General features: G+C 30.6%; 2 protein-coding genes and 1 pseudogene across 3 annotated transcripts; 1 reads left to right on the forward strand and 2 right to left on the reverse strand.

Moving 5' to 3' along the window:
* Positions 1-2,473: 2,473 nt before the first annotated feature.
* LOC124419447 lies at positions 2,474-7,869 on the forward strand. 2 transcript variants are annotated; one of them, XM_046949017.1, is made up of 4 exons: positions 2,474-6,985; positions 7,051-7,239; positions 7,289-7,483; positions 7,550-7,869. In XM_046949017.1, exons 1-4 carry the CDS (start codon positions 6,977-6,979, stop codon positions 7,766-7,768), a joined length of 612 nt encoding a protein of 203 aa, XP_046804973.1. In that variant the 5' UTR covers positions 2,474-6,976; the 3' UTR covers positions 7,769-7,869. The 2 variants fall into 2 exon arrangements, with proteins under 2 accessions (XP_046804973.1, XP_046804972.1); XM_046949016.1 differs by having other exon boundaries at positions 2,474-7,239.
* Positions 7,866-9,126, reverse strand: LOC111686856 (putative nuclease HARBI1). The gene is made up of 2 exons (XM_023449251.2): positions 9,010-9,126; positions 7,866-8,700 (listed from the first exon to the last, which is right to left on the reverse strand). Exon 2 carries the CDS (start codon positions 8,666-8,668, stop codon positions 8,312-8,314), a length of 357 nt encoding a protein of 118 aa, XP_023305019.2. The 5' UTR covers positions 8,669-8,700; positions 9,010-9,126; the 3' UTR covers positions 7,866-8,311.
* LOC124419259 lies at positions 8,907-22,812 on the reverse strand (annotated as a pseudogene).
* Between the last annotated feature and the right edge of the window lie 3,906 nt (positions 22,813-26,718).

Consider the following 26,718-nt stretch of genomic DNA (forward strand, 5'->3'; position numbering starts at 1 on the left):
TATATTTTAAGACCCATTTGGTCCGAGTTGGTATTGAGTTGCCAAAGTGTAGCGAATACTTTGGGTTTTTTCTACCAAATTCATTATTTAGCATTTTACAATCAATTTATGCAGCTATTTTCAATTCAAGATTTTCAAGACATGAATCGGTAATCAATCATAATATAATTTATAAACATTTGATAACAGTTTAGTCAATGTTATTTAAGAATATTTCCTTGATAGATCCAAAATTTCTAAATTTCGCGCGATAGCATTGATCGTTTTTAATATTTTTACTAGGTCTATGTTTAAATCGGCACAAAAATATGATATTTTCTACAAAAGTTTAAAATTTAGTGATCCTAGTATTATCATATCCTTAAAAAAAGATAATTGGCAAAGAGAAAGGATGCTAAGACATGCACCTGTGCTAACTGAAACACCACCAAGAAAAATGTTTTTAAAATTCTTTTAAATGTATTTTCAGTAAATGGAAATTTTATTTGCAGAAAATGGAAAATAGAGGTCAATTCGAACGAAAACTATTATTTTTATCGATGTAATCGATGTAATACGATATTAGATATTAACGGATTAGTTCTTAATTTTTTTATATTACATGTGAGGTTTAGCTTCTGTAGAATTAAGCATATTCAGATCACAGTAATGATGTGTTATTTTTCCATAGATTAAGATTAAACATTAGAAGCATGTTTTTTTAAGGTTTTATAGTGAAATTTTATAAAATTATTACAATTTTTATAATCACAATCTTAAATCTGCCAAAAAGTGACCCATGTTAGAGGGTCAGATCGTAGTTTACCTGGGAAAAAAATTAAAATTGAAGGTTATCTGCAATGTCACTAGATATAATCGTCATTAAAAAAATTGGACTATTGACCAATTAGGGGCATATTTTGACATAAAAAATTTACTAGTACCACAAGACACATATCAGCAAAAATAACCAAAAACAACTGCTTAAAATTTGTCACATCAAATTAAATAGCATTTCGAAGCATAGACAACTGTCCTTTCATAACAATAAGTTGAAATTTTTCAAAATTAATTAACATTTTTTAATATTGTTTCAACATATTTCAAAGAGTGCGCTATAATTATGAAACTGTTTTTTATGGTCAGTTTTGTATAAAAAGCCCTATTACTGTTATTTTGCCGCCTTACGCCGAATTTTAATACTTATTAAATAAACTGAATTTCGTTCTTGAATTTGCCATCAAAAATTTGTTTCTAACATAATTAATTGTAATAATATAAAAAGAATAAAAACCAAATACAAGGGCGCTATATTTTTGAGCAGTACTTTATGTATGTACTATACAACGTGTTGTACATTGTACATATGTGTAATGAACAGAGTAAATAAAAATATATTTTGCTGTTAATAGTTTTCAAACTTTGTATGTATTTACAACTCAGCTTCTTAAGATTTATTTAATTTAATAACAATATGTGACACTTGTTCGGGCGTCATTAAAATTTGAGATTGAAATTGTTGTTAAAAAAATTAAAAGTAGCAAAAACACAAATTTTTGCTACTTTTCAAAATTGTAAAAGTTCTATTTTGAAGCAAAAAAAAACCCCCGTTCAACTCCACATAGAATAGATATCAATGCCAATATTATTCCGAATAAAGTAAATAAATTATTATTAATAATATACCAGTAATCAAAAATATTGCACTCCAGTGGTAATCTTGGTTCAAATTTATGATTTGATTTTCGCGATTTTTATTCATAGTAATGGCTCAAAATGTTAATTACTGATGTTCCCACCGAAAATAAAAATATTGTTCTTTCTATAATACAATTTCTCAAAATTTTGTTCAAAATAATATGATTAATTTCAATTTAGCAGGATTAAAAAATTATTGGAAATCTTATATGCGGTTTATACCAAAAAAAAGTAGTTGGTTTTTCTTTAAACCATATTACACCATCAGTTTTGGTTTTTTTTCTTGTCATTTGCTTACCTACACATTCACACAATTATTATATTTTTTTTTAAAAACATGCACTTTTCTATTTCCAATAATATATATATATATATATATATATATATATATATATATATATATATTATATTATAATTATATATATATATATATTATATATATATATATATATATATATATATATATATTATATATATATATATATAAGTGCCTCCGAAAAAAAATTTATTATCCAAAATGTTTGCATGATATATATATATATATATATATATATATATTATATATATATATATATATATATATATATATATATATATATATATATATATATACTATATATATATATATTATATAAATATATATATATATATATAATATTATATATATATATATATATATAATATTTATATATATATATATATATATATATATATATATATATATATATATATATATATATATATATATTGTGTGTTATTTGGTAGATTACATGGGCGGACTAGCGTTAGGGGCGTACATAAATTAAATACTAAAGCTCGTTTATCTGGGAAACTAATACAGTTAAAATCTTAAAATTGTGCATGTATAACTGTAATCTCCATGTCAATTGGCGGTCTACCCATGAGAGGAGCGGCACCTCACATATTAATTAAATACAAATTTCGTTTAACTGGGAAACTAATATAACTAAATTCTTTAAATTTTGCACAATTTTAAGAAAAAGGAGCAGATTTTCATCTGGGGATCTTGGAGCCCCCACATAAAGAAAATAGAAAAATTCGTATATCTGAGAATCCATTAGAGCTAGAATCTTTAAATTTTACTTGAAGAATTTTGACATTCATCTGAACATTTAGAGTATAACGAGCGAACTTTTAATGGGGACTTGACATCTCCCATATGAATTATATACATAATATTGCATATCTAGGAAAATATAGAACTACACGCAGAGAAAATACATAGTTTGACATGGTTACAGTAGTTATGTTTACACAAGTAGCCTATTACGGCTTTACTTGGGTCCATGTTAATACCTTTGTAAAGATACCTGTAACAAAAAGAAAGAGAAGAAGAGATAGGGAAGAGTGGAAGAGATAGTTGCAAAGAGAAGGAGAGGATGAGAAAGCCAGGGCAGCTGCCGTTAATGAATAGTGTGAGTAATAGAATTCACACCCATTTTGACAAATTAATGAACTCTAGAAGACGTTCTAATTGAATGTTTGACAATTCGGATAGATCACCAAAATAGGTCGATCCAAGCATCCGAAAGCGGGCCTCCGCCAAAGCAGGGCAATCGCAAAGAAGATGAGTAATAGTCTCTTCTTCGTCCTCGTTTTGACAACTCCTACAGTAATCGTTGAACTGGAGACCCATGCGTCTAGCCTACTTTTTTATTATTATTTATGAATTCAAATTTACTGAAATGTGGTCTCAGCGCCTCTAGGGCTTTATTGAGACAACGTTGGCAAGAATTCAATTATAATTATTTTTACAACTTAATTTTTTACAAAATTATAACAATAATAGAATTAAAAAAATAAATAGCATTTCAATATTATATAAATAAATTTATATCAATCTTTTCGATCGTACATATTTAATATGATTTTTCCATGATAAATTATTTTGCAAAATAATTCCTAAATATTTTATTGTGCTTACTTCAACAATCTGTTTCCCATCAATAAATAATGCGCTTTCCTCTAAATTTTTATTAGGTTGGGGTCTAAAACGTACGATTTTTGTTTTATTGTTATTCAGTACCATTTTATTTATTCCTGCAAATTCTAAAATAAGTGCTGCATCCCTTTCTGCAAATGTTTTAAAAACTAAATTTTCTTTGTATGAGTAAATTAGACATAAATCGTCTGCATACATTACAATTTTCCCTTTTAGATCCACATTATTGATATCATTAACATACATGTTAAATAATAAAGGACATAACACACTTCCCTGAGGAACCCCGTACTCAACGTTACCCAAAGAACTTTTGAATTTATTTATTTGCACATACTGCTTACGATTTGTCAAGTAACTTTTGAAAAACTCCAATTCTCTGTCTCTTACACCATAAAATTTAAGTTTTTCAGCCATTATTGAGTGATTTATAAGATCAAAGGCCTTAGAAAAATCATAAAAAACCACATCTACTGTACTGAAACCCCTATCCACACCATCAGATATATAATTGACAACTTCTACCACTGCATTATCAGTACCACAAACCTTTCGAAACCCGTACTGATTTGGATATATTTAGTTTTCTTTCTCTAAAAATACCGATAATTGATGGTGCAAAATCTTTTCGAATACCTTATCTATAACTGATAAAATAGCGATAGGTCGGAATTTGTCAAGTGTATTACCAAGAACTTCCTTTGGAATTGGAATGATCTTGTGAATTTTCAGATAATCAGGCCATACTGAGTGGCTAACAGATGAATTGAAAATTCTTGCTAATATTGGTGACACAAGTTCCCTACATTCCTATAAACATCTTGACGTTATGCCATCAGATCCTGGGCTTTTATTCATATCTAAATAAGAAATTAATTGATAAATTTCATTTTCATTAATGTGATCGAAGACAAATTGAGTACAACTCTCTAGAGTTGTACTCAATTCCGTTATTTAAATCCTTAACAGATTTTAAGAAAAAATTATTTAATGATTCAGCTTTGTCATTATCATTCTGGATTAATACATTATTATCATTCTTAACAGTAATATCAGATCTAGAATTTCTTCCTAAAGTCTTATTTATAAATTGCCAACACTTTTGTGGATTATTCCGAACATTATCTAAATTATTATGATAATAATTAATCATACACCTCTTAATAGCCGTTTTTATTATTTTACTAATTCTCCTAATAGATATATTAATATCATCTTCTTTCCTCTTTTTTCTTTTTTTTAATAATTTATTTTTGTGACTTATGAGAGCTAGTATATTACCATAAATCCATGGTGTTAATTCAAGTTTTAAATCTTTCCTGGTTCTAGATAGTATTGTTGCAGAAGCAACAGCAATTGTCATTGACTCTATTAAGTAAGAAGTGTCAACATTAGGATCATCAGTCAAGTCTGAAACAGACAGAGTACGACATATCCCTAACTTGGTTATAATCACAATAATAACGAGTAACATCTACTTAATCGGTCATGTTCGATTTACAATCAATTCTAATATTCCTAAGATTATGATCTGATAACTGCCACTCTATAGAATCAACTTTAATTTCAAAATCAAAATTACAAAATACATTATCTATTGAGGTCCCACTGCTAGGTCTAGTAATGAGAGTATGACAGTTTCTAACATCGTAAAATTGAAAAAGGTCATTTAAATCATGTGCCTGAGGATTAGTAATGAAATAAACATTTGAATCACCTACAATTATACAAGGACTCTGAGATACAGTCATAAGACAGTTTTCTATATATTCAAAGAATTTATCAAAATTACACTTTTGTGATCTGTAAAAAGATAATAGCTTCATAGATTTTCTAGTTACATTATGACTTTCTAAGTTGAGCACGATAGAGTCAATAAAGTATTTACTCTCACAGATTTCAACTGAAAATAATATAAAATCTCGAACATATATTGATGTACCACCGTAAGAATCAGATCTACAATAGTGAACTGTGTTATAACCCGGAATTCCGTAAAGTTGTATCAATTTACTATCAAACCATGTTTCTTGAATACAAATAATATCTGGTAGTTTTGGTAAAGCATTCTCACGACGATGAGATCTTCGAGTATTATTTGTGGTTGCTTCTAATAATATATTATCAACTTCATCAAACGATTTGATAAGCTTAGGTTTTGAAAATTCACTTCGTTTAGCGTATATACGACCAGCTAAACTATAAACACGACGATATCCAATTTTTTTAGACTCTTAGCATGGTTAAGCAAAGAGAGAGTTTTTTTACTTAAAAAGTCGTTGATAAATATTGACATGTCTTCTTTTTCCTTTAGTTTGGGTTTTACTGACATAACCATCTGTTTGGCTTTTTTGTTGTTGAATTTTACAATCATAGTTTGCTTCTGCTTATTAGTTTTTCTAGTTTCTGGGTTTTTATTTTTCAAGAAAAATGACTCATCTATGTTTGTAGCTTCTATTTTCACATCAAAACCTTCTAAAAACTTCATTAATGTTTCAACAGCATCTGTATCTTCCTCACATTCCAAACCATTAATGATACAATCATTTTTGACCCTTTGGTCATTTAGGATTTTTACAGATGTTTTTAAATCAGCTATTTCTTTTTTTTAGGTTTTTGTTTTCCTTTTGCACAGCTTTTATTTTCTTTTTGTTTTCATTTAGTATATCATCGAATTTTGTTGACATAAGGTGCATTGTTGCTTGTAACTCATCCAGTTGATTTAGTTCTTGTTTGAGTTCTTGTTTTAGGTCTCCACCGCTTTCGTTACAATGGTGACAAATATACTCATCGCTCTCATTTTGCAACAGCTGATCAAATTGACGTTTGTCGAGAGTTGTACAAATATCATGATAAGTATTAGAGCATTTATCACATTGAATTCTCCCATCTTCTTCAATTAGTAATATACATTGGCCACATAATATTTTTTTAATAATAGGTATAATTACGTCTTTCTCCTGGCATATTTGATATTATTCTAGTAACTTACAGTTGATTTTATATACAGTATAAACCAGTGCCTGTGTTCCGTAACTTTCGAATTGAAAAAGTTTTCACATGGAACATGTAAACTGAAACAAAAACGCAATGAATAGAAACAAAAATTTACTTTTCGCATTAAACTGTCTCTGTAGTATTATTTTGGGAGAATATATCGTCATTTCACCTCCCAACTGGAATAATATACAAAAGAGCGTTTCTATAAAGTAGCCGATCGAAAAAAGTATACTTTTAAATGTCACAAATACTCACAATTAAAAACTGTTACAAACATTTGAAAGTCGTTTAATATACAAATATAATTTTTGCAATTAAAGAGTTTTTCTTAACAAAATGAGTAAGGTAAACATAAAATGTGTTGTAAGTGTTGATTAAGTTGATAAGATTAGTTTAATATGTATTTACAGAATAACCAACGAATTTCTAAACTGCAAAAAGAAAGATTGGTAGAATATATGTCAGCTAATTTAGAATTTGCAAGAGGACAATTTAATAGATTAAATTCTAATGTACATTTTAAAGAAAAATGGGAATCGCTTGCTATTAGCTTAAATTCCTTAGGAGGAAGTGACAAGTCTGTCGAACAATGGATAAAGGTAAAATTTTTCACACATTCTGTTAAATTGTTAAAAAATTACTATTTAGTGTTGGATTGACCTTAAAGCTGCTGTTAAAAAACATATTAACAATAGAAGAAGTATAATGAACAAAACAGGTGGAGGGAGTTGGCAGGAAATTCCCCGTGACCTTAATCCTTTGGAAGAGGAAATATTAAAAATTATTACAACGGATGCAGTAGATGGTGACGGTTATACTCCAGAAAGTGGAGCACCTCTTAATGTAATATTATTACTTTCCTTTTACAAATATTTGTTAACTATACTTTTTTTAAATGCATAATTTTAGGAATCTTTTTCAATTGAAATATTAGAGGGGGAAGAGGATTGTGTTCCAATAAAAAAATTAAGAAAAATCCACAACATAATGCACCAACAAACACTTCAAAATACAAAGAAGCGAGCTTCAAAAATGCACTCAGCATTACTATCTAAAATTGAAGATTTATCTTATCAAAATAAATTAATTTTAGAGAAAATAATTAAAATTGAAGATAAACTAAATTAACTTAACATACACAAAATTCAATTTTTAACAATCCTTAAAATTAAATAATTTTTATATAATAATTTTTATAAATGAAATAAAAACTTTTATTTTTTATAATATTTTATTATTATTTAACTTGATCTGTTGGTTTTACAGTATCTATATTTGTAAACACTAAAGTAATCTCCAGATTTACTTTAACATCTGGAAGTTAAAGTTTTAAAAATTCAAGAAAAACGTTAAATTAACCAGTAAATTTGAGATTGAGAAAATGAGCACAATATTATTACTATATATTTAAATGAAAATATTTATTTTTCTCAAAAATTATTTTAACATTTGCATATTTAGATGTATGTATCGTCACCTAAGACGTAAAAGGCCCTATCTAACATATTTAAAATTTTACTTGAGAAGCAAAAAACTACTTTTGTTTTGATGTAATACATCAGAATAAACAATAATGTAAACAATGAATTTTTGGATAGTTTTTGTTTTATTTATGTATGTATGTATGAATGTACTATAGTATGTACTATATGCTACTTTTATTGAAATATGTTAAAGTTGACGATTGCGAGAAAACCTTTCTTTTAATCTGTCTCGTACTCTAGATGCTACAGGTAGTGGTTCATAGTTTAATTCATCATTACCAAATGAAGTATCATTAAAAGCTCCTTCTTCATTGACAAATAAAGCATCACAGTGTAGGCCATGTGCTAATCTAAAGTTGTGTAAAACACAACACGCATTAACAATTTTACCAGCGGCCTGTGGGGATGTGTGTAATCCTACTTGCAAACAACGAAAAACAGACTTCAATACTCCATTAAGTCGTTCTATGCAGTTTCTGGCTTTAGCATGAATTTTATTGTATCTTATTTCGTCTTCGTTAACGCTTGAACGATATGGTGTCATTACCCATGGTCTTAAAGGATAACCAGAATCACCTACAAATATTAAGAAAATTCTTAAATACATATTTCTATTATTTTTATATATGTATATGTAATAATGAATGTGTGTTTGTATGTTTTTTGTATGAATGTTTGTATGGACTTTATGACTGCTAAACGGCTGAACCGATTTTCCTGAAATTTTCGCAGTGTCTTCTTGTGTGTGGAAGGAACTACAGGCTACTTTTTATTTAAAAAAATCAAGTCTGATATATTATAGGGTAGCAAAGCACATTGGGCATAGCTAGTATTTTATGAAATAAACATTAAATTATAATAAATCTTAATTTTAATAATACTTACCAAGTAGCCAGCAATCGTCATGAGTCAATTCATATCTTTGCTCCAGTAATGCATTAATTCGGGACGCTTCCCATATATATGCGTCATGTGTAGCACCACCAAACCTTGCCTAACATCCTAAAATTTTTAAATCATAATCACAAATCTATAAAATATTGTAAATTAAATATAAATTATTCAATAATTATTGATATATATATATAATTATTTGCACATGAAAGAATATTTACCAATTGCACATTTTTGGAATTAAATCCTTTTCGATTTAAATAGCGCACTTCTACTTCAGCTCTCGGCCTTTTAAGCCGAACGTGTGTGCAATCTATTGCTCCTATAACTCCAGGAAATTGCGTTTCTTCATAGAACCTTAAAATTGGTGTACATATAATGTATGTTTTTTAACAATTAGAAACATTTCAAAACATAGTTTACTACCTCTGTTTGACGGAATTGTATTCTTCAATTGTAGGAAATTTCACCCATTTTTCTAAAAACTTTCTTTGTAGAATATTTGAAACTTCGTGCACACATCGACTTACAACTGACCGGCTGACAGGGACTACAAAATCTTGGCCAATATCTCTCTGGAAAGAACCTGTTGCAAAAAAATGTAAAGCAATGCACATGCGAACTGGCTGAGGAATAAAAGTCTTTCTAATGCCCGTATTCATGTGGGGACTTATTTCATCCAACAACATATGAGCGACTTCTCGGCTTAGTCTATATAATTCCATAAATCGGTTTTCCGGAATAGAAAAAGGATCACTTTCATCTTTCAAGTGTCTTCTGTGAATTCTTAACATATTTCTGCTATCTATATCCTCTGCTGCCAATAAAAGTCCACAAAACATTTTATCTTTGTATCTGAACAAATTTTTATTAAATTTAAAATTTTTGACTATTTTTGATTTTTTAATTTTTTTGACAGGTACTTTCCAATAAAGGAGTAAGCACATTTGTAGTTTTTCGCATCAACTTACAGAAACATTTTTTATTCTATTTTCGAGAAACGATGGAATTTTTTGTTTCATGTCTACTCGATGCGAAAACTTTTCGATCAAGTTACAGAACACAGGCACAGGTCAAAAACAAAAGGCTTTTAATTTTTTTTAAATACCACGAACACAAGATATAATGACTTTTGGATGTTAAGGTTGCCAACTGCGGTCTTTGGAGACCAAGAAGAAATTTAGACCTGAGTGGATCCATTTGAGGCCACAGTACTCTACATATTCAGCACGTGTGTTTACGCGACCAACTGCGGTCTTTGGAGACCAAGAAGAAATTTAGACCTGAGTGGATCCATTTGAGGCCACAGTACTCTACATATTCAGCACGTGTGTTTACGCGACCATTGTCGCGAGTAATGCCGAGGCAGTTTTCAGTGATCTGCCTCTTTATTGCAAGTAGGGGTATACCGCAGAATTGATCTATATCCAGTCTGCTAAGTATGGTACCAGCTCTTGCCAAGGTATCAGTAATACCATTGCTATACGAAATCCCATGTCCCTTTACCTAAATTAGAGTGATATTCGAATGTCTCGCCATCTCATTGAGAGTCGTCCGGCATCCATGGACAATTTTGGATGTGGAGAACACACCAGTTAGGGATTTTATAGTTGCTTGACTATCGGTATAAATTCTGATATCTCTGTTAGATATCCTATAATACTTTAGCCAATTTACCGTCCTTCTTATCACCGATATTTCAGCTTGAAGGATACTACATTCATCATTGAGTCGAAAGGAGATTTTCGTTCCAAATTCCTCAATGAAAATGCCAAAACCAAATCCTTTCGTCGTCTTGGATCCGTCTGTATACACAGCAATTATTTGGCGGAAAGAGAGGTTCTTCAGACTCCAAAGAGATATAATAACGGAACTTTCTCACCAGAGATGGTACCAGAATACAATAATCAACAATGTACTGATTATTCGGTATGAGATTTATGATCCTAGGATGGCCTATGGAGCATTGTTTCCACTTACCAGTTACTCTTAATCTGGCCGCGGTTGACATAGCCAATTTCCTGGCAAGGATATCGACCGGGAGCCAGTTGAGCATAGTGAACAACGCCTTCGAAGGAGTTGTTCTTAGAGCGCCTGTGATAAGGAACGCAGTAGATCTCATGACTTTTTCCAGTTGCTGTCTGAGTGAAGCCTTTTGAAGCGCCTGCCACCAGCCAACAACACCATATAGCATAATAGGTTTAATAACTGCCTCAAAGAGCCAGTGAACATTCATTGGATTTATGCCCCAGCATGTTCCAATGGCCTTCCTACAAACATATAGTTCCGTAATGGCTTTAGATGCCCTGGAGAGTACGTTTGTACTCCAAGATAGCTTCCTATCAAGGATAACGCCCAGATATTTTGCACTGTCCGAGAGTTTTAATACTTCGTCGTTTAGGCAAGGAAGATGAAATGAAGGAATCTTGTATTTGCTAGAGAATAGCACAAGTTCCGTTTTGCTAGGATTTACACTAAGACCACATTCGACACTCCACGAGCTGATGATATTTAGTGCTTGTTCTAGTCTTTGAAAAATGGCTTCGAGAGAGAAAAAATATAGTTGTGGTAACCATAATAAACACAATTTAAGTTTTTTTTTATTTATTAATAGCTGTAATATCCTTCTATGTAGTTTGTACAAAATATTCTGAACCTCTGTTAACGACTGACATATTAAATTCTAATTCTGAACTGCCCCAGACACTGTGGTGAGCATTTGCATCAGCGCCAATTATCGCAGGACCGTGACGTCTGTTTGCTTCGCACATTAGGTCTCTGACTAGGTCATTTGGCGGTTGGTCACCATGGTCATGTGCCATATAGCAGCTAAGGAGCCAGATGGTGCAGTTTCCGGTCTCTAATACTGCCGCTGCCGCTACCGTATCCTCATCACTGTAATCAAATAGGATGAAGATATCTAAGTGGTTTCTGGTGAGATTACAGACTCTAATATTTTTAATATTACCTGCAGGATTTGAATATAGAAGTTTGTAACCTCTGAGAGATAGTCCAAGGATTTTGCCGTGGAGGGTCCACGGTTCTGGGACCAAGATGAGCTCCTCCACTCTCTCAGCCATGCGGAGGAGCAAAGCAGCTGATGCTGCCTTGGAGTGGTGAAGGCTAATCTGAGTTACCTTTACCATCTCCAAGATCAGGATCGTACACGACAGTGACGTCGACGTCCTCAGGATCGAAATCCTGCGAACTGTCTCCATTCTCCGCTAACTTCAGATTGCCAAGAAGATCACCCATTATACCTGTGGTAGACTGGGAGTCTTCTTGGTTCTCAGAACCAGCGGGATCGTCGTCCTTGTCATTTACCTCCTTGGGCGATGCCTCCAGCTTGGCACCAGAGGCGGCGGCGCTGCGTTTGGCGTCACTGCGATAAATGCGTAGGGAGATACTATCAGAACTATAGTAAACTTTACCTCCGCATTCACACAATGGCGCCAAAGTTTCCTTGTTAAGGACAGCAGTTGCCTTTCTGGCGGTTCCCATCGGGGAGGAAACCTTCAACACCATCCAATCATTGGTAGGTAAATAAGGATTTCCGCTTTGGAGGAACGCCAGAATTTTCGCTGGGTCATGTGGCTCAGTTGGGATAATGGCAATTGATCTCGGTCTGCGAGGAATTTCGCTTACCGGGATCACGTTCAACCTTGCACCTCCCTAAGGGACTGGATAGCTAGCTTGAGCAAAAGCGCTCATTTGAACAAGCTAACAGCTTAATGTGACCCAGAAACCAACCAGCGTCATCGTTTTGGTAGGCGGGTCCTGGACTCTCCTTTAGGATCTTCCAGTACACGCCTAGCATCTTCTGACGGATAGTCGCCCGTTTTTTCCTGGGAGATGGCTCCGTCGCTATTGCCTCGGTCAACAATAGCCCTTACCAGTGGGTTTCTAGCTACCTCACTGAAAAGCCTATTGATGACGATGGTTTGCGCCTGTTTTTGACGTTTAGTCGGCTGGTCATTCGGCACGATCATATAAGGGGTCTCCTTCTCAGATCGTTGCGTTCAGGCGCATCGGCAGCAGGTCTAACCACTTCTGCCTCAGCTGGAGGATTGCAGCCCTTTAGCCTAGCCAGGAGGCTTTTCGCCTATTCGAGGGACGATTTCTCGTCTCTCGTTAAAACATCGTTGGGTTTGGCGCCATGACGCTCAACGATGCGCTCGGCGGACCGCCGATGAACATAAGCCCATCACTTTCGCACAGCGCACTTGGAAGACCTTGTTGTCACCCGAAGGGACTGGGACTTTTACCCACACCCAAAGGCTTAGTGGGCGGTTTAGGTTTACAAGTAGCCACCTTGGGCCGGCTACTTGCGGTTGTTGTTGCTCCAGATGCTCGCAGAGTAGTCAAGCCTGGTGCTACCACCTGACTAGTCCAGACGCCATGGTTACAGTAACTTAAGAAAAATATTGTTATCAAAAACATATAATTGTAGTTTAATTCTATTTAAACAATATTGCTGTTACTGTAACCATTTTCATGTTCATGTAAATAATGGTAGCCATAAAAACTTATTATGTTACATACAACCATTTAAACTTTTATATGTTATGTTTCTATATTTTATATAAACATTATATGTTTTGTTGTTCTATGTCTGTTGGTACAATGACAAAACAACTTTAGCCACATACCTCACACATTTTATTTTGTATGTGTGTTGTTTATTGCGACAATAAAATTAGTTGAAATAATTCTCGTTTGGTTTATAACATTATATGTATAATTATTTCACTTAGTATAGAATAATGTAGTTATGTTTTGTGAATCAAACTGAAATTTTTGAATCGTGTCATTTATTGTAAGTTTTTACTTTAGAAACTATAATTTTACTCATTCAGTAATCAGTAAATAAATTTGATTTCGACACATAATACTAAAGAAAAAAATATTATGATAAAATAATTCAACTGTATATAATCATAATATGCTATTTTATTGTAACAATAACCATAATATATTTAGACTGCCATAATATGTTGCTCTTAGAACATGGTTACCACAACCATGTTTTTTCTCTGCGTGTAGATTCATCAAATTTTGCATAAATTACATTAATATTCACATGAACATTTCAGAGGAAAAAGTGCGGACTTTCATCTGGGGAGCTTGAAGCCCCCACATGAATTAAATAGAAAAAACGTATATCTAAGAAACTATTAGAGCTGGAATCAAATTTTATATGAATAACTTTGACATTCATGTGAACATTTAGAAAATAATGGGCGGACTTTTAATGGGGGGCTTGGCACCAAATATATGAATTAAATAAAAAATTTCGTTTATCTTGAAAACTGTTATAATGCGAAAATTCAAAATTTTCATAGATATATTGAAATTGGAGAACTTGCAATAATTTGCTTGGCATCTCTCATATGTAACATATTGTTAATCTGGAAAACTATTGCGGTAAGAATTTCAAAATCTTTAAGTGGGTTTTTTATTTATACTAGAGGGAAAAACAAAATATATTGTATATCCTAAGGCATAAGAATATGAATTATTTTTTAAGAATAAAATTATATATTAAATTTTAGCAATTAAAAAATAAATAGATCATTAATATATTATTTTAGAATTTAAATGAAATATGTTGTCATCAAGAGAAATTAAAATAAAACTTTAAGAAAAATTTATAATTTAGTAACTAAATAAATTATTTTTTGGTTATTATGTATTTAATTTCGGTTGGGGTAGCCAAGCACACCGGGTATTAACTAGCGAACTCTATAATTATAAGACCTCATTTGACCCTAGCTCCTATAAAAAGCTCTATTCCAAATTTGACTAAAATGATTCTTACTTGTTTTTAATTTGTCTCCAACCAATGAAAACAAACAGCTGATTATTATAAATACCCGATAAAAATTAGAGAGATGGAGACACTCATTCATTCGTAATTCGCACGTTATTCAAACTGAATTACGTACAGCTTGTATAATTCTTTATAATAATATAAAGATGAACAAAATAATTCTCAATGCTGAATTGGGCAGGTTACTTATCATAGTGGTAGTAATTTTATACATACCAATTGATTTTCCTGCTTTTAGGCCTTTAATTGTCTTCTTCACGATAGGGAACCGACATTTTATTGGGCGTGGAACACATTATTTATAATACTAGCACTAATAGAAGAGTATGTATCATTTTCAGTAAACAAAGTGATTGGCGAATCACTTTGAGAATGGAATGTGTTCCTTTCAAATTAGGGAACTTGTTACCGATACCCGTGTATTCTTGCGAAACACACGTTTTTCTTCAAGAACACACCCATTTGGAGCAGAATGGCTAGTGGGCTGAAAAAACACTACAGGTAAAACTCATTCTCCAGCCTGTAGATGTATTACATGCCACTTTCGATACAAGGAGATTTAAATCAAATGTTCATAAACACTACTCCCTCTATCCTCCTTCCCACAACCTATTTTTCTAGTTCCAACACAATGCTTCGCATAAGTAGGGGTAATCCACTGAGTGCTGGTCCACTTTAAAACAGGGATCACTGAAATAAATTCTCGTTTTATATTTTTCATTATAGCAAACTCAATTAGATCGGGAATCTTATTGAAGTCTGTAGGCCAATAGGTACGTTGGCCACTAGATATGGCATTTAGTCCGTTATGCTATATTGCTTCAAGCAATTGTCTGCCTTTGGGAATAACTAGGCGAAACCTCAAAATGTATGTTTTGCATTATAATCACCAGCTGCTATGAATCTTGGGCCAAGAGTTTTAAAGTAATCGAGAAACTGCTCTCGATTTACATTATGCCTATGAGGACAATATATTGAAGATATTGTAACACTGCTATCAGGTATATTTATAAAGGTGGCCTGGATATGGTTCTTTTTGTATATTGACATTGGGAAATTTTTAATATTTTTTTCTAAAATGGCTGTTCCACCACAGGCTCTGCTATTGGATGTTTTGTATCGTAAGTGTTGTATTCGTTAATTCTGAAACAATTCTATAGGGTAAAGTGTGCTTCAGAAAAGTGTAGTACGTAGCAGGAATTGTTCTACTTCGTTCTTATGTTGGCTAAGGCCGTTAGGATTCCAAAAGCAAATTCATAGAAAATTATTTCTTTATTTAGCAGGGTCTGCATGAGTATGCTTTGCATTAATTGTTGAAACATATTTTGCATATTTGCCATGAAACTGTTCATGGTTTGAATTAAATTCTCAATAGAGCTTTGAGAATTTGTTTCGGTTATTTGTTGACAGATTTTCTTTATTCTTATTTGAAAAATTTCTATTTGGGTAACGTATAGGCATACGAATTATTTAGATTGCTCTTATTTGTGATAGTTCTATATTGAGCACTATAAGTATTAGAAAGGCTTGGAAGTAAGAAGCTTTATATTGAGCATATGAAGGTCTTCTGGCCTTATTTAATTGTTGCATGTGCAGATATACCGGTCATCCGCGATAGTTAGCAGTGTAATTTTCTTTTATTGTTACATATTTTTTGAAAAAGAGAAGTAACACTCTGGCATTAATGCCTATAAATACATAGATCGTGTTAATTTCTTTGGAAAGGGATAGAGTAGAAGAGAAATGAAAGTGAACTGTAATTGCACGTTATGTTTATTTTTAGAACATTGTTGCAGCGCCCCTAGTGTTGAGTAGGCGCATTATCTTTAATCTTTATTTTTATAGTCAATTTATATTTATTTTACTTCGGCGACGATTTAATGCTATAGAGTAAACCGCCGAAGAAGGGCGCTGTGATAAATATTAGTTTTGATAGATACTAATAATTTATCGTAAAGTGATGTTGTTGATTGGCTGGGGATCGCTAACCAAATAATGCTTAGTTATCAACGTGCTAACCACTTAAGCAACAGCACCCTCAAAGATATCTTAAACTGTATATTGGATGAGTATCACTCTTTTTATTCAATTGTGAAGAATTAAAAGTAATTTCAACTCTAAAAATTGGTTGTCCTTGTTAAATATATTGTGAATGGATTTCACTTCAGAACCTTCAGACTCTAGTGCCTTTTTAATGTAATCATTTGGTACAGAGCTGTCTAGACCTTTAAAAACTACTGCCAAACCCTTTATACTTTTTAGTTGATAGGTGTAATAATTTCTTTTCTCACAATCAAAACTATCAACTATTGTTCTAAAAGACTTTTCTGAATAAGTCTGTATTTTTGTTTCCTGAATGTTTCCTTTGCGTAGAGGAAATTTTCTTTGCCAAGTTGGGACATCTTATTAACCATTATAGATTTGTGGGAGGTAGCTTGTGGTCTTTTAAAGGCATGGGTGGTACTTTTTCACTTTCCTGGTTGTCAAGGAGTGCAAAATGATTTTGACTTATCGAATTTATTTTCGCCTGTTTTGGATTGGGCTGGACTTACGTTTTGCATAGGTAACATAACGGTCCATTCCTATTTGAATCTTGTCCGCTTTATGCGAGCTCAGTGTATTTTTAGTGTTTTTTGTTATGGCATCAGTATCCTTTGACAGTGAGCTTCAGCGACCTTCCCTTCATTAATAGATTTTATAGAGTCAATATTATTATTGCTACTATTTGTGATATTGTTCATATTAGCATTTCTATTTTCATCAACCATTAAATCCGTTGTTTATGTTTTTTCTTTTGCGTTGTCTTCCACATACAGTATTCAAAAAACCAATCTATTCCAAAAACTGGTTTTCGAATAATTCGAAAAATTCCAGTTTTTAAAAAACCCGTTTCGAATAAGGTTTTGTATAAAAAACCGGTTAACCTGTTTTTCTTTTTTATTTATATATTAACAAGGAATTCAATATTTATAATGCATTTATGTAATATATATGGTTTTATATTATAAGGAATAAAATGAAACACATTTCGTTTTAAAATCATTTTCATAACAAACATTTTTAAAATTCATTCTCAAAAAATATTATCAAAAAAAGATAGATTTTTTTGTTTGTTTTGAATGTTGAAGTTGGACAGATTTTTAAAAGGCAGTTATAATGAAAAGATTTCTAGCTTTTCCGTTCTTTTGTTACGTTTATCCAGGTATATAAAATTATCATATAATGATGAATGCTGTTTTCTGGTCTTTCTTGGATTTTACTACTTACTGTGCTGTTTAAATCGGAAATTAGACCTGTAGAATTATCTATTTCAAAACATAAATCAACATCAGAATCAACTAATTCTTCATCCAGCTCATTGCGTGGAAATAAACAATTATATAATTCCACAGCAAACTCTTTGGATTCTGCTTTGGTGAAGTATTTCAAAATGTTTAGTGCTTTCTTGAACTTAAGTAAACTATAAGGGTGTTTACTACTTTTATTCTGCGTCCATTAAGTCTTATCATATACCTGTTACACAATTCTTGTGCATATAAGTTCTTTTGTATGCCTGAAAATTTTTTGATTTCTATGTCAGTTTAAATTTGATCTTTTCTAAGTAAAGTTGTGTTTTGTTAAAAAGGTTATTATGAAAATTTAAAATAATTTTTGATGATCTAAATGGCGGAAATGCAGATTTGAAAAATAACAATTTTTACTTCATGCATTCTAGTTTTAATACTGATAACTTCCTCTTAAATATTTACAGAAGCTGCAAAGGAAGATGACCGAAAATTTCAAAAGAAAATAAAGATTAATTTTATTTATCTTCCTTAAAATTGTTTATTTTTATTGAATTAACTATAATACATATTTATTATTTGATGATAATTTAAAAAAAAATAAATATAAAACAAAAATATATTTTTTCTATAAAAAAAATCGGAAGGCTGGTACTTTAACTTACAAATGCAATAGAATTGTAATCTATATACATTATATTCTTATTTGCAAGCGTTAATAGGCGTCTCATTAACTTCACTTATAACTTCACACATGATGTAAGTGAAGTTTTAATTTGCTCTAATGATATTGCGGCATACATTCTAAGCCAGAGAACATCGATGAGGCAGCCTAAGACACTCTTATGTTAAATCTAAGTGGAAGAAAATGTGAAAGCATCACCACTGACCACCATGAAATATCGCTTAGATAAGCGAGTAGCAGAAATTTTGTATGGCGAATCATGCAATTCAGTACGTAATTGGGGGTTGAATGATGAATAATGACGTGAATTACGAATAATTGCACAGTCTGAACGGGGTATAAGGAGTATATTTGACCAATTATATTACCATGGAGCTGATGTAAGTATTACATCCATAACACAAAATTAAGAATTTAAGACGGTAATATAAAAACAGATATACAGCATCATATAAACAATATAAATAAAAAACTGAAAGTTGCTGTCCGAATGAGATAATGGAAGTCAGAGGTCATATGTATCAAATTTTTGCATATATTTATACAGATTATACTAAATATAAATAAATATATGCAAAAATTTGATACATATTTGTATATATTTATTTTATTGTTCGTTGTACCACTTCTTATGTTATTTCAACTTTTGTAGAGAATTAAACTTTCAAAATTCTGGTAAAGATTATTTTCGCGGATCATCATTAGTTGTTTTCGAATTACTTTCATTTTTAAATTTGAAATTTAATCGACCTTACTCAACCACCAGGTCTTACAGTACAAAATCTCTATGCCAAATTAAATTAGTTAGTTTGCTACAAGGTTGGCAAAATTGGTACAATTGTAATTTCTTTGGTACAATTTGATCTTCACAAGTACAATGGTACACCAATAACCCATTTTGTACAAATTTAAAATATGAAATTATTATTAAAATATTATATTTTTAACACAAAGTTTAAAGAAATACCGACTTCGTGCAAATGTTTTACTAAACTTCTTAAGAGGATATTGTAAAGAATCCCGTACCGTAGTTCAGCAATTTGTCAAAACCATTCGACGCAACAAAAGCTGAGCTAGAAATATGGGTGAGAGAATCCCATAAGGCCTCTTGGAATAATAAAACAGTAGGTAAAACCACGAAGATCCTATGGGGTGACCCTGATGAGAGCAAGACGAAAAACCTCCTCAAGTCTGAAGGTAAGTATTTTAATTGGACACACAGGATTACGAACACATCTATGCAAAATTTGAACGCGAGCATTCAGATGAATGTAGTACATGTGGAGAGGACAGTAAAACTCTGGAGCACAATCTTTGCCACTGTCAGGCTTTCGTCGAAGTGAGATCCAAGTATCTTGGAAGTGATGTTATTTCGGGAATAACATGCCAGATTAATACTGATAGGAACATTCTTAGGAATTAAGTCCAGTAAAAAATCCTTTAGTTTATTTGTTTTCATACTAAAGAGCGCACAACAGGTCTGATAGTGTTAAATAGTCAAAATTTGTAAGTTAACAATAATTGTCGTTATGTGGCATTCTGAATTTAATTTCATCGATTTTTTCTTAAATATAATTAGTAATTAACGAAAAGTATCGGAAACGTAACCACAAATAAAAAGTTCACATTAATAATTTTATATTTTTAAAATATTTCAATACAAAACATTTGACATTCCCACATTTTCCGATCTTTGTCGTTTAAATATTCTAAGATTGTTAAAAAGTTGGAGAATTATGAATTCATTAATGCAACTGACATTTGTCATTACATTACGATATCGGTAGTTTAAATTAAAACATTACGGAATTACAGTACTGGAAGAGATTATATTCAGAAAACTTTTAACAAAGAGAGTGCTTTTAAGTTTTACCTTTTTCCGATCCCTTTTCAATTCTTTGTTATAGTATATGGACTATTTTACAGACTAGACAATAATCTGTAGAATAGTCCTTTGTCTAGTTTATAGACTATCTATCCTCAAGTCTATAGAGGGATAATAGACTGTTTGCAAAAATTTAGATTTGGTACAATCTGACCCAAAAATGAATACTTTTAAAAACGGTTTTGTACAATTTGAAAATTTCATTTGCCATTTCTGTTTCATAAGTAAGTTTGAAAGGAGGATGTGAATACATATATACATCAAATCCGAAGAAATACACCTAGGCCTCTATCGGACCTGTTGTGCGCTCCTTAAACAGTGAACCTAAATCAGGTGGGAATCGAACCCACAACCTCCGGTTTACCGGTTTACATTACGTTTTTTTCGGATTTCTTCAGCTGTTTTCTCAGAAACTACAAAAGACAACTCGATGAATTTTGTCGCATATTATTTTTTTCTTCCAGGAATCAAGTATGTTGAAAATCATGACAATTGATTCAAAATTTCCTATAGCCCCCATACAAAGGTACATATTTCCGGAAATTAATTTATCGTTAATAACTCTCTCAAATATATCAATACAATACAAAATTTTGTACATATCGATATAATACAAAAAGAAGATTTGTATCGGTCCATTATTAGGCATAGGTCCCATATAAGGTCCACTTCCGAAAATTACTCACGAACCAGTCAACTTCCGAAAATTACTTAACCGCACATATATCATTGATTAATTAAACCATTTGGATTAAATTCGACACAAAAACATTAAATTATTAAATTTCATTAAATTATAAATTATCGAGATAAAATTCAACACAAATATGTTTTGTTGGATTTTTTCCGGATCGGTCCATTATTGGTCAAAGCTCCCATATAAGGTACACTTCTGAAAATCACTTTCATTGATTACTTAATCTATTTTGATAAAATTCGACCCAAAACGTTTTGTTCCTATATGAATCACCTTGCGAAATTTTTTTCAGGCCAGTCCATTATTGGTCATGGTCATATATTTTATTGAATTATCAAGTTATCAGGATAAAATTCACTTTCAGATGTTTTGTTTGCAATAAAATAATTCAACAATTTTTTCCGGATCGGTTCATTATTGGTCATAGCTGCCACATATTTAATTAATTCATAAAGCAATTAGAGTAAAATTTGACTTTATAATTTTAATTAGCTACAACTCCATATAATGTTCATTTCCGAAAAATACTTAAACGCAATTTGGCAATCAAAGTTTTCGGCATAAAGTTTGACATAAATGCATATTTCCGGAAATCATTGAATACCTCATAATATTGAATTATGTGTTCTGTGTATAGATAGATCATTAAACAATATGTTTTTAAACTGGCCTAATATTGATCATACTTCTGATTTGCAGTCATGAAATCATTTCAAAAATCAGTCAATCAAATTTAGTTCACTATAAATACTGATGTTGGAAAAAAAGTCGGCAGGAATATGTTTGTAAATACACAAATCGTTCTTCTAATTTTATGGCATCTGCATGACCTTTCCATAATAAGTCATGGCATGTGCATTCCATGCACTGAAAGAAAAGTTTGTCAAATTATAGTGTGTTTTGGTGTAGTGACTACACTTGTTTACAGTGTACTGGTTTAGAAATAACAAAGGATTGCAACAAATTTAAACAATACCAATTTTTTTGAACATCATAAACGTCATGAAGTAATAATCGATCCTCTGTACTTTGGCCATTGTGTAGCAGCTTCCTTTATATTTTTGCATTCAGAATGTATTTGAAATGCCTTAAAACTTTCGACACAAAGGTTATCGTATTTTAAACTGTGTAAACAAATTCCAGCGTTGTCTTCATGAGCTGTAGGGAAAAATAGACATACATATATTATAAGTTATCAGTTTGTAACTTAAGAAGTATTACCGAATTTTTGGTTGGCATACAGAACTTTACTAGAAGATGGTTGATCAGTTTGGAATACTTTCAATTTGCCTTTATTATTATAATATTGTTTTCCAAAGGCGTATTATATATTAAATTTCTATAACGAAGATTGTTTCACTGCATCTATGAAAAATTTTCATTGCATGTGTGAATAATGTTCATGCACATTTAAAACTTGTAAAAAAATATAAAAAATGAAAAAATGAAGGGGCATAAGAATAAAGGGCAAAAAGAAAAAATTATAAAAATATAAATGAAGAAAATTCATTGTATTCTAGAATGTGGTTTCATTAATTTTTTGGAAATTTAAAAAGATCACTAAATAATAATTATATTAATAAAAATATATTTAATTATATGCGTAATGAAAGGTGATTGCTATTATGTATAAACAAATTTAATTGTGATACTTATTTTTCTCAAAATTTAATTATATCAATTTCATATGAACAGTGAATTATGAAGATTTCGAAAAAAATTTATAATGTATAAGCACTAGAAAGTGCTCAATATACAAATAAAATACTTCATTTATTCGATGAAGAACATCTGATGAACGCGATTCATTAGTTAAATTCACGAATTTTCTCTTAGTGTATAAAAATATAAATATCGATCTATGTTGAATCATATGTCAATATTAATATGAACATCAGCGAAATATTTGGAAGAGGGACTTAAATAAGGGCTTAAGCATGGACCGTGCTTTTTCGAATTAAAAATATTAATTTTGTTTGATCCAATATTTCAATTATTGACCTATCCTCGTCGGTTTATACAATAATTGTTTGTCGATATACTCGTATTTTTAATTCAGTCATGAGGTTTAAAGTAATTTTCTGGATAAAACCGAATATGGGGGTTTGATAGTTATCGACCGATCCTCATCAAATTCAGTTGAAAAATTTCAGTTCTATAAAACTACTGTAATTTGGAAAAACTTTTAGGCCACACATGAGCGTTAACATGATTTTCTGAAGTGAATCTTATATAAGGATACTTCATACAAGTGTTGTTTATGTCGCATTTTTGAGCCAGTAATAAGCTTTAAAGTAATTTTCTATGGGGTTTTGAGCGTTACAGCCAGTAAGTTATGAGTCGGTTATAGACAGATTTCCTGTATATTTGAAAAATAGTTTTTGGCTAGCACAAAACTTGTTTATGTAGAATTTGATCGCTGTACTAGCAGTTTTAAGGTAGTACTGAGCTTTTAGGTCATTTTCTGAAGGAGACTTTACAAGGGGATAGGGTTAATTAAGGGCCGATCCTTATAAAATTTGATAAAGAGCATTAAGCTCGCACAGAATATATATGGGGCATTTCACGTCAAGTGAACCAACTTTTGAAATCGATGTCTTTCGATCGCGATGTCTTTCGATTTGCACCATAGTTAGTTCTATTGGATAGTAATTCAGACACAATTTTTCAACAAGACCGCTCGTGAACTTTCTAAGTTAGAGGCGGTCAAAATTTGACATTTTGGCCATGCAGGTGTTTTTTCTCATCCATGTAACTTATTACCTATTGTTCTTAGCAAAATGTGTCCCAAATAGTTTAATTTTATAAAATATTTTTGATTTTTTTTTTAAATCAAAAACATTTTTGTCTTTTTTTTCAAAATGGGCCCTTTTTATTTTATTTTTTTTTTAAGAAAGCTTAAGTCTTTTCCTAAGCGACCTATATAATCGCTTAGAGGGATGCGAGTGGGATATCTATCAAAAAATATTTTGTAACTCAAGATTTAAAATTTTTGAATTTTTTTGCATAATCAAAAACTTTGTTTACTTTTTTTTAAAAAATGGACCCATTTTTTTTGCTCAGAAGAAAGCTTATGTGTTTTTCTTTAACACCCTTTTTGTCGCTTAGTGGGATACGAGTGGGATATCTATAAAAAAATATTTTGTAACTCAAGACATACAATTTTTTACTTTTTTCGAAAAATCAAAAACTTTTTACCGTTTTTTAAAATGGATTCTTTTTTAATTAATTTTTATTTTCTCAAAAGAAAGCTTAGGTCTTTTCCTTTAAAACCTTTTTGGTCGCTTAGCGGGATATCTATCAAAAAAAAAAAATATTTTGTAACTTAAGATTTAAAATTTTTGAATTTTTTTGCAAAATCAAAAACTTTGTCGACATTTTTAAAAAAAATGGGCCCATTTTTTATGCTCAGAAGAAAGCTTATGTGTTTTCCTTTAACACCCTTTTTGTCGCTTAGTGGGATGCGAATGGGATATCTATAAAAAAATGTTTTGTAACTCAAGACATACAATTTTTTACTATTTTTTGAAAAATCAAAAACCTTTTTGACTTTTTTTCCAAAATGGACTCTTATTTTATTATTATTTTTTTTTTAAAGAAAGCTTAGGTCTTTTCCTTTAAAACCTTTTTGGTCGCTTAGTGGGATGCGAATGGGATATCTATCAAAATAAATGTTTTGTAACTCAAGAAAAAGGTTTTTAAATTTGCACTATTTGAATTTTTTTCATATTTGTGTGTAAACCTTAAAAATTAAACTTACGCAGAGAAACTAGACACACTAGCCTTTCCGATGGTATGTAACATACCCAACTAAAATTTCATAGCCTCGATACTGTAATACCCATAATATGTTAACCTCAGGAATAAAAATCACTTTTTTATGGAAATGTTGAATAATTTAATTTTGTTATTTATTTGTAATAATAATTAATTTAATATATAATAATAATAATAATAATAAACATAATTTAGTAAAATTTAATCTTAATCACAATAGATCAATTTATATAATAACTATTTTACACTTAATTTATGAAGTTTTTAAATTTTCAAATATCCATACATTTATCCTCCTTATTTGTCACCTTTATTAGCTGCTTTTACTTTGTCAATCCTTGGCGTTATTAGATTCAGCACCTGAAATTTTAACAATGAAAATCACGTGCGCTGAAAACTATCTCTAGGATTGCCGCAAGATACAAAACTCAGACAAATTTTGGGGGTGGAAAATAATTAGCGGTCGGCCTCATATTGCACCATTCCAGTGGCTATTATCGGCCAGTTGTTGTGGTTTCTATTTTTAAGGTTTTAGAAACACTTACACACAAATATGAAAAAAATTAATTTAAAAACATTTGTCTTGAGTTATAAAACATTTATTTTGATAGATATCCCACTAAGCGACCAAAAAGGTTTTAAAGGAAAAGACCTAAGCTTTCTTTTGAGAAAAAAATAATAAAATAAGAGTCCATTTTGGAAAAAAGTCAAAAAGGTTTTCGATTTTTCAAAAAAAAAAGTAAAAAAATTGTATGTCTTGAGTTACAAAACATTTTTTTTTATAGATATCTCACTCGCATCCCACTAAGCGACAAAAAGGGTGTTAAAGGAAAACACATAAGCTTTCTTCTTTTTTTAAAAAAAAGTCAACAAAGATTTTGATTTTGCAAAAAAAAAATCAAAAATTTTAAATCTTGAGTTACAAAATATTTTTTTGATAAATATCCCACTCGCATCCCACTAAGCAACCATATAGGTCGCTTAGGAAAAGACTTAAGCTTTCTTAAAAAAATAAAAATAAATAAATAGGGGCCATTTAAAAAAAAAGTCAAAAATGTTTTTGATTTAAAAAAAAATCAAAAATATTTTATAAAATTTTATTTTAACATCTTTTATAAATTTAAAATTTTTTTGCGACTACATTATTATTACATCAAAAGCTAAACAACAACAACGCTAAACGAAATAAGACACAAAATCCACAAGTCATCTAAAGTTTAGATTCTAAACCAACAGACATCTAAACCAAAATAAAACTGTTATTGTAGTGGTAAGAAAATACTAAAAAGACACTTATAAAAAATATTTCCTAATTACGATTGTTATGATCAAGTTTTATATATATATATATATATATATATATATATATATATAATATATATATATATATATATATATATATATATATATATAATATATATAATATATATATATATATATATAATATATATATTATATATATATATTATATTATATTATATATATATATATATATAATATTATATAATATATATAATATATATATATATATATAATATATAT

This window comes from Lucilia cuprina, chromosome 4, assembly GCF_022045245.1.
Source record: "Lucilia cuprina isolate Lc7/37 chromosome 4, ASM2204524v1, whole genome shotgun sequence".
Lineage (NCBI taxonomy): Eukaryota > Metazoa > Arthropoda > Insecta > Diptera > Calliphoridae > Lucilia > Lucilia cuprina.

What these genes read in the sequence shown, in the direction of transcription:
- LOC124419447 (XM_046949016.1), top strand. Translation starts at nt 7,039, where the DNA reads ATGTATTTACAGAATAACCAACGAATTTCTAAACTGCAAAAAGAAAGA. An exon ending in CTGTCGAACAATGGATAAAG is followed by an intron (nt 7,240 to 7,288) that starts GTAAAATTTTTC and finishes ATTACTATTTAG; the next exon opens with TGTTGGATTGACCTTAAAGC. An exon ending in AAAGTGGAGCACCTCTTAAT is followed by an intron (nt 7,484 to 7,549) that starts GTAATATTATTA and finishes GCATAATTTTAG; the next exon opens with GAATCTTTTTCAATTGAAAT.
- LOC111686856 (XM_023449251.2), bottom strand. Translation starts at nt 8,668, where the DNA reads ATGACACCATATCGTTCAAGCGTTAACGAAGACGAAATAAGATACAAT.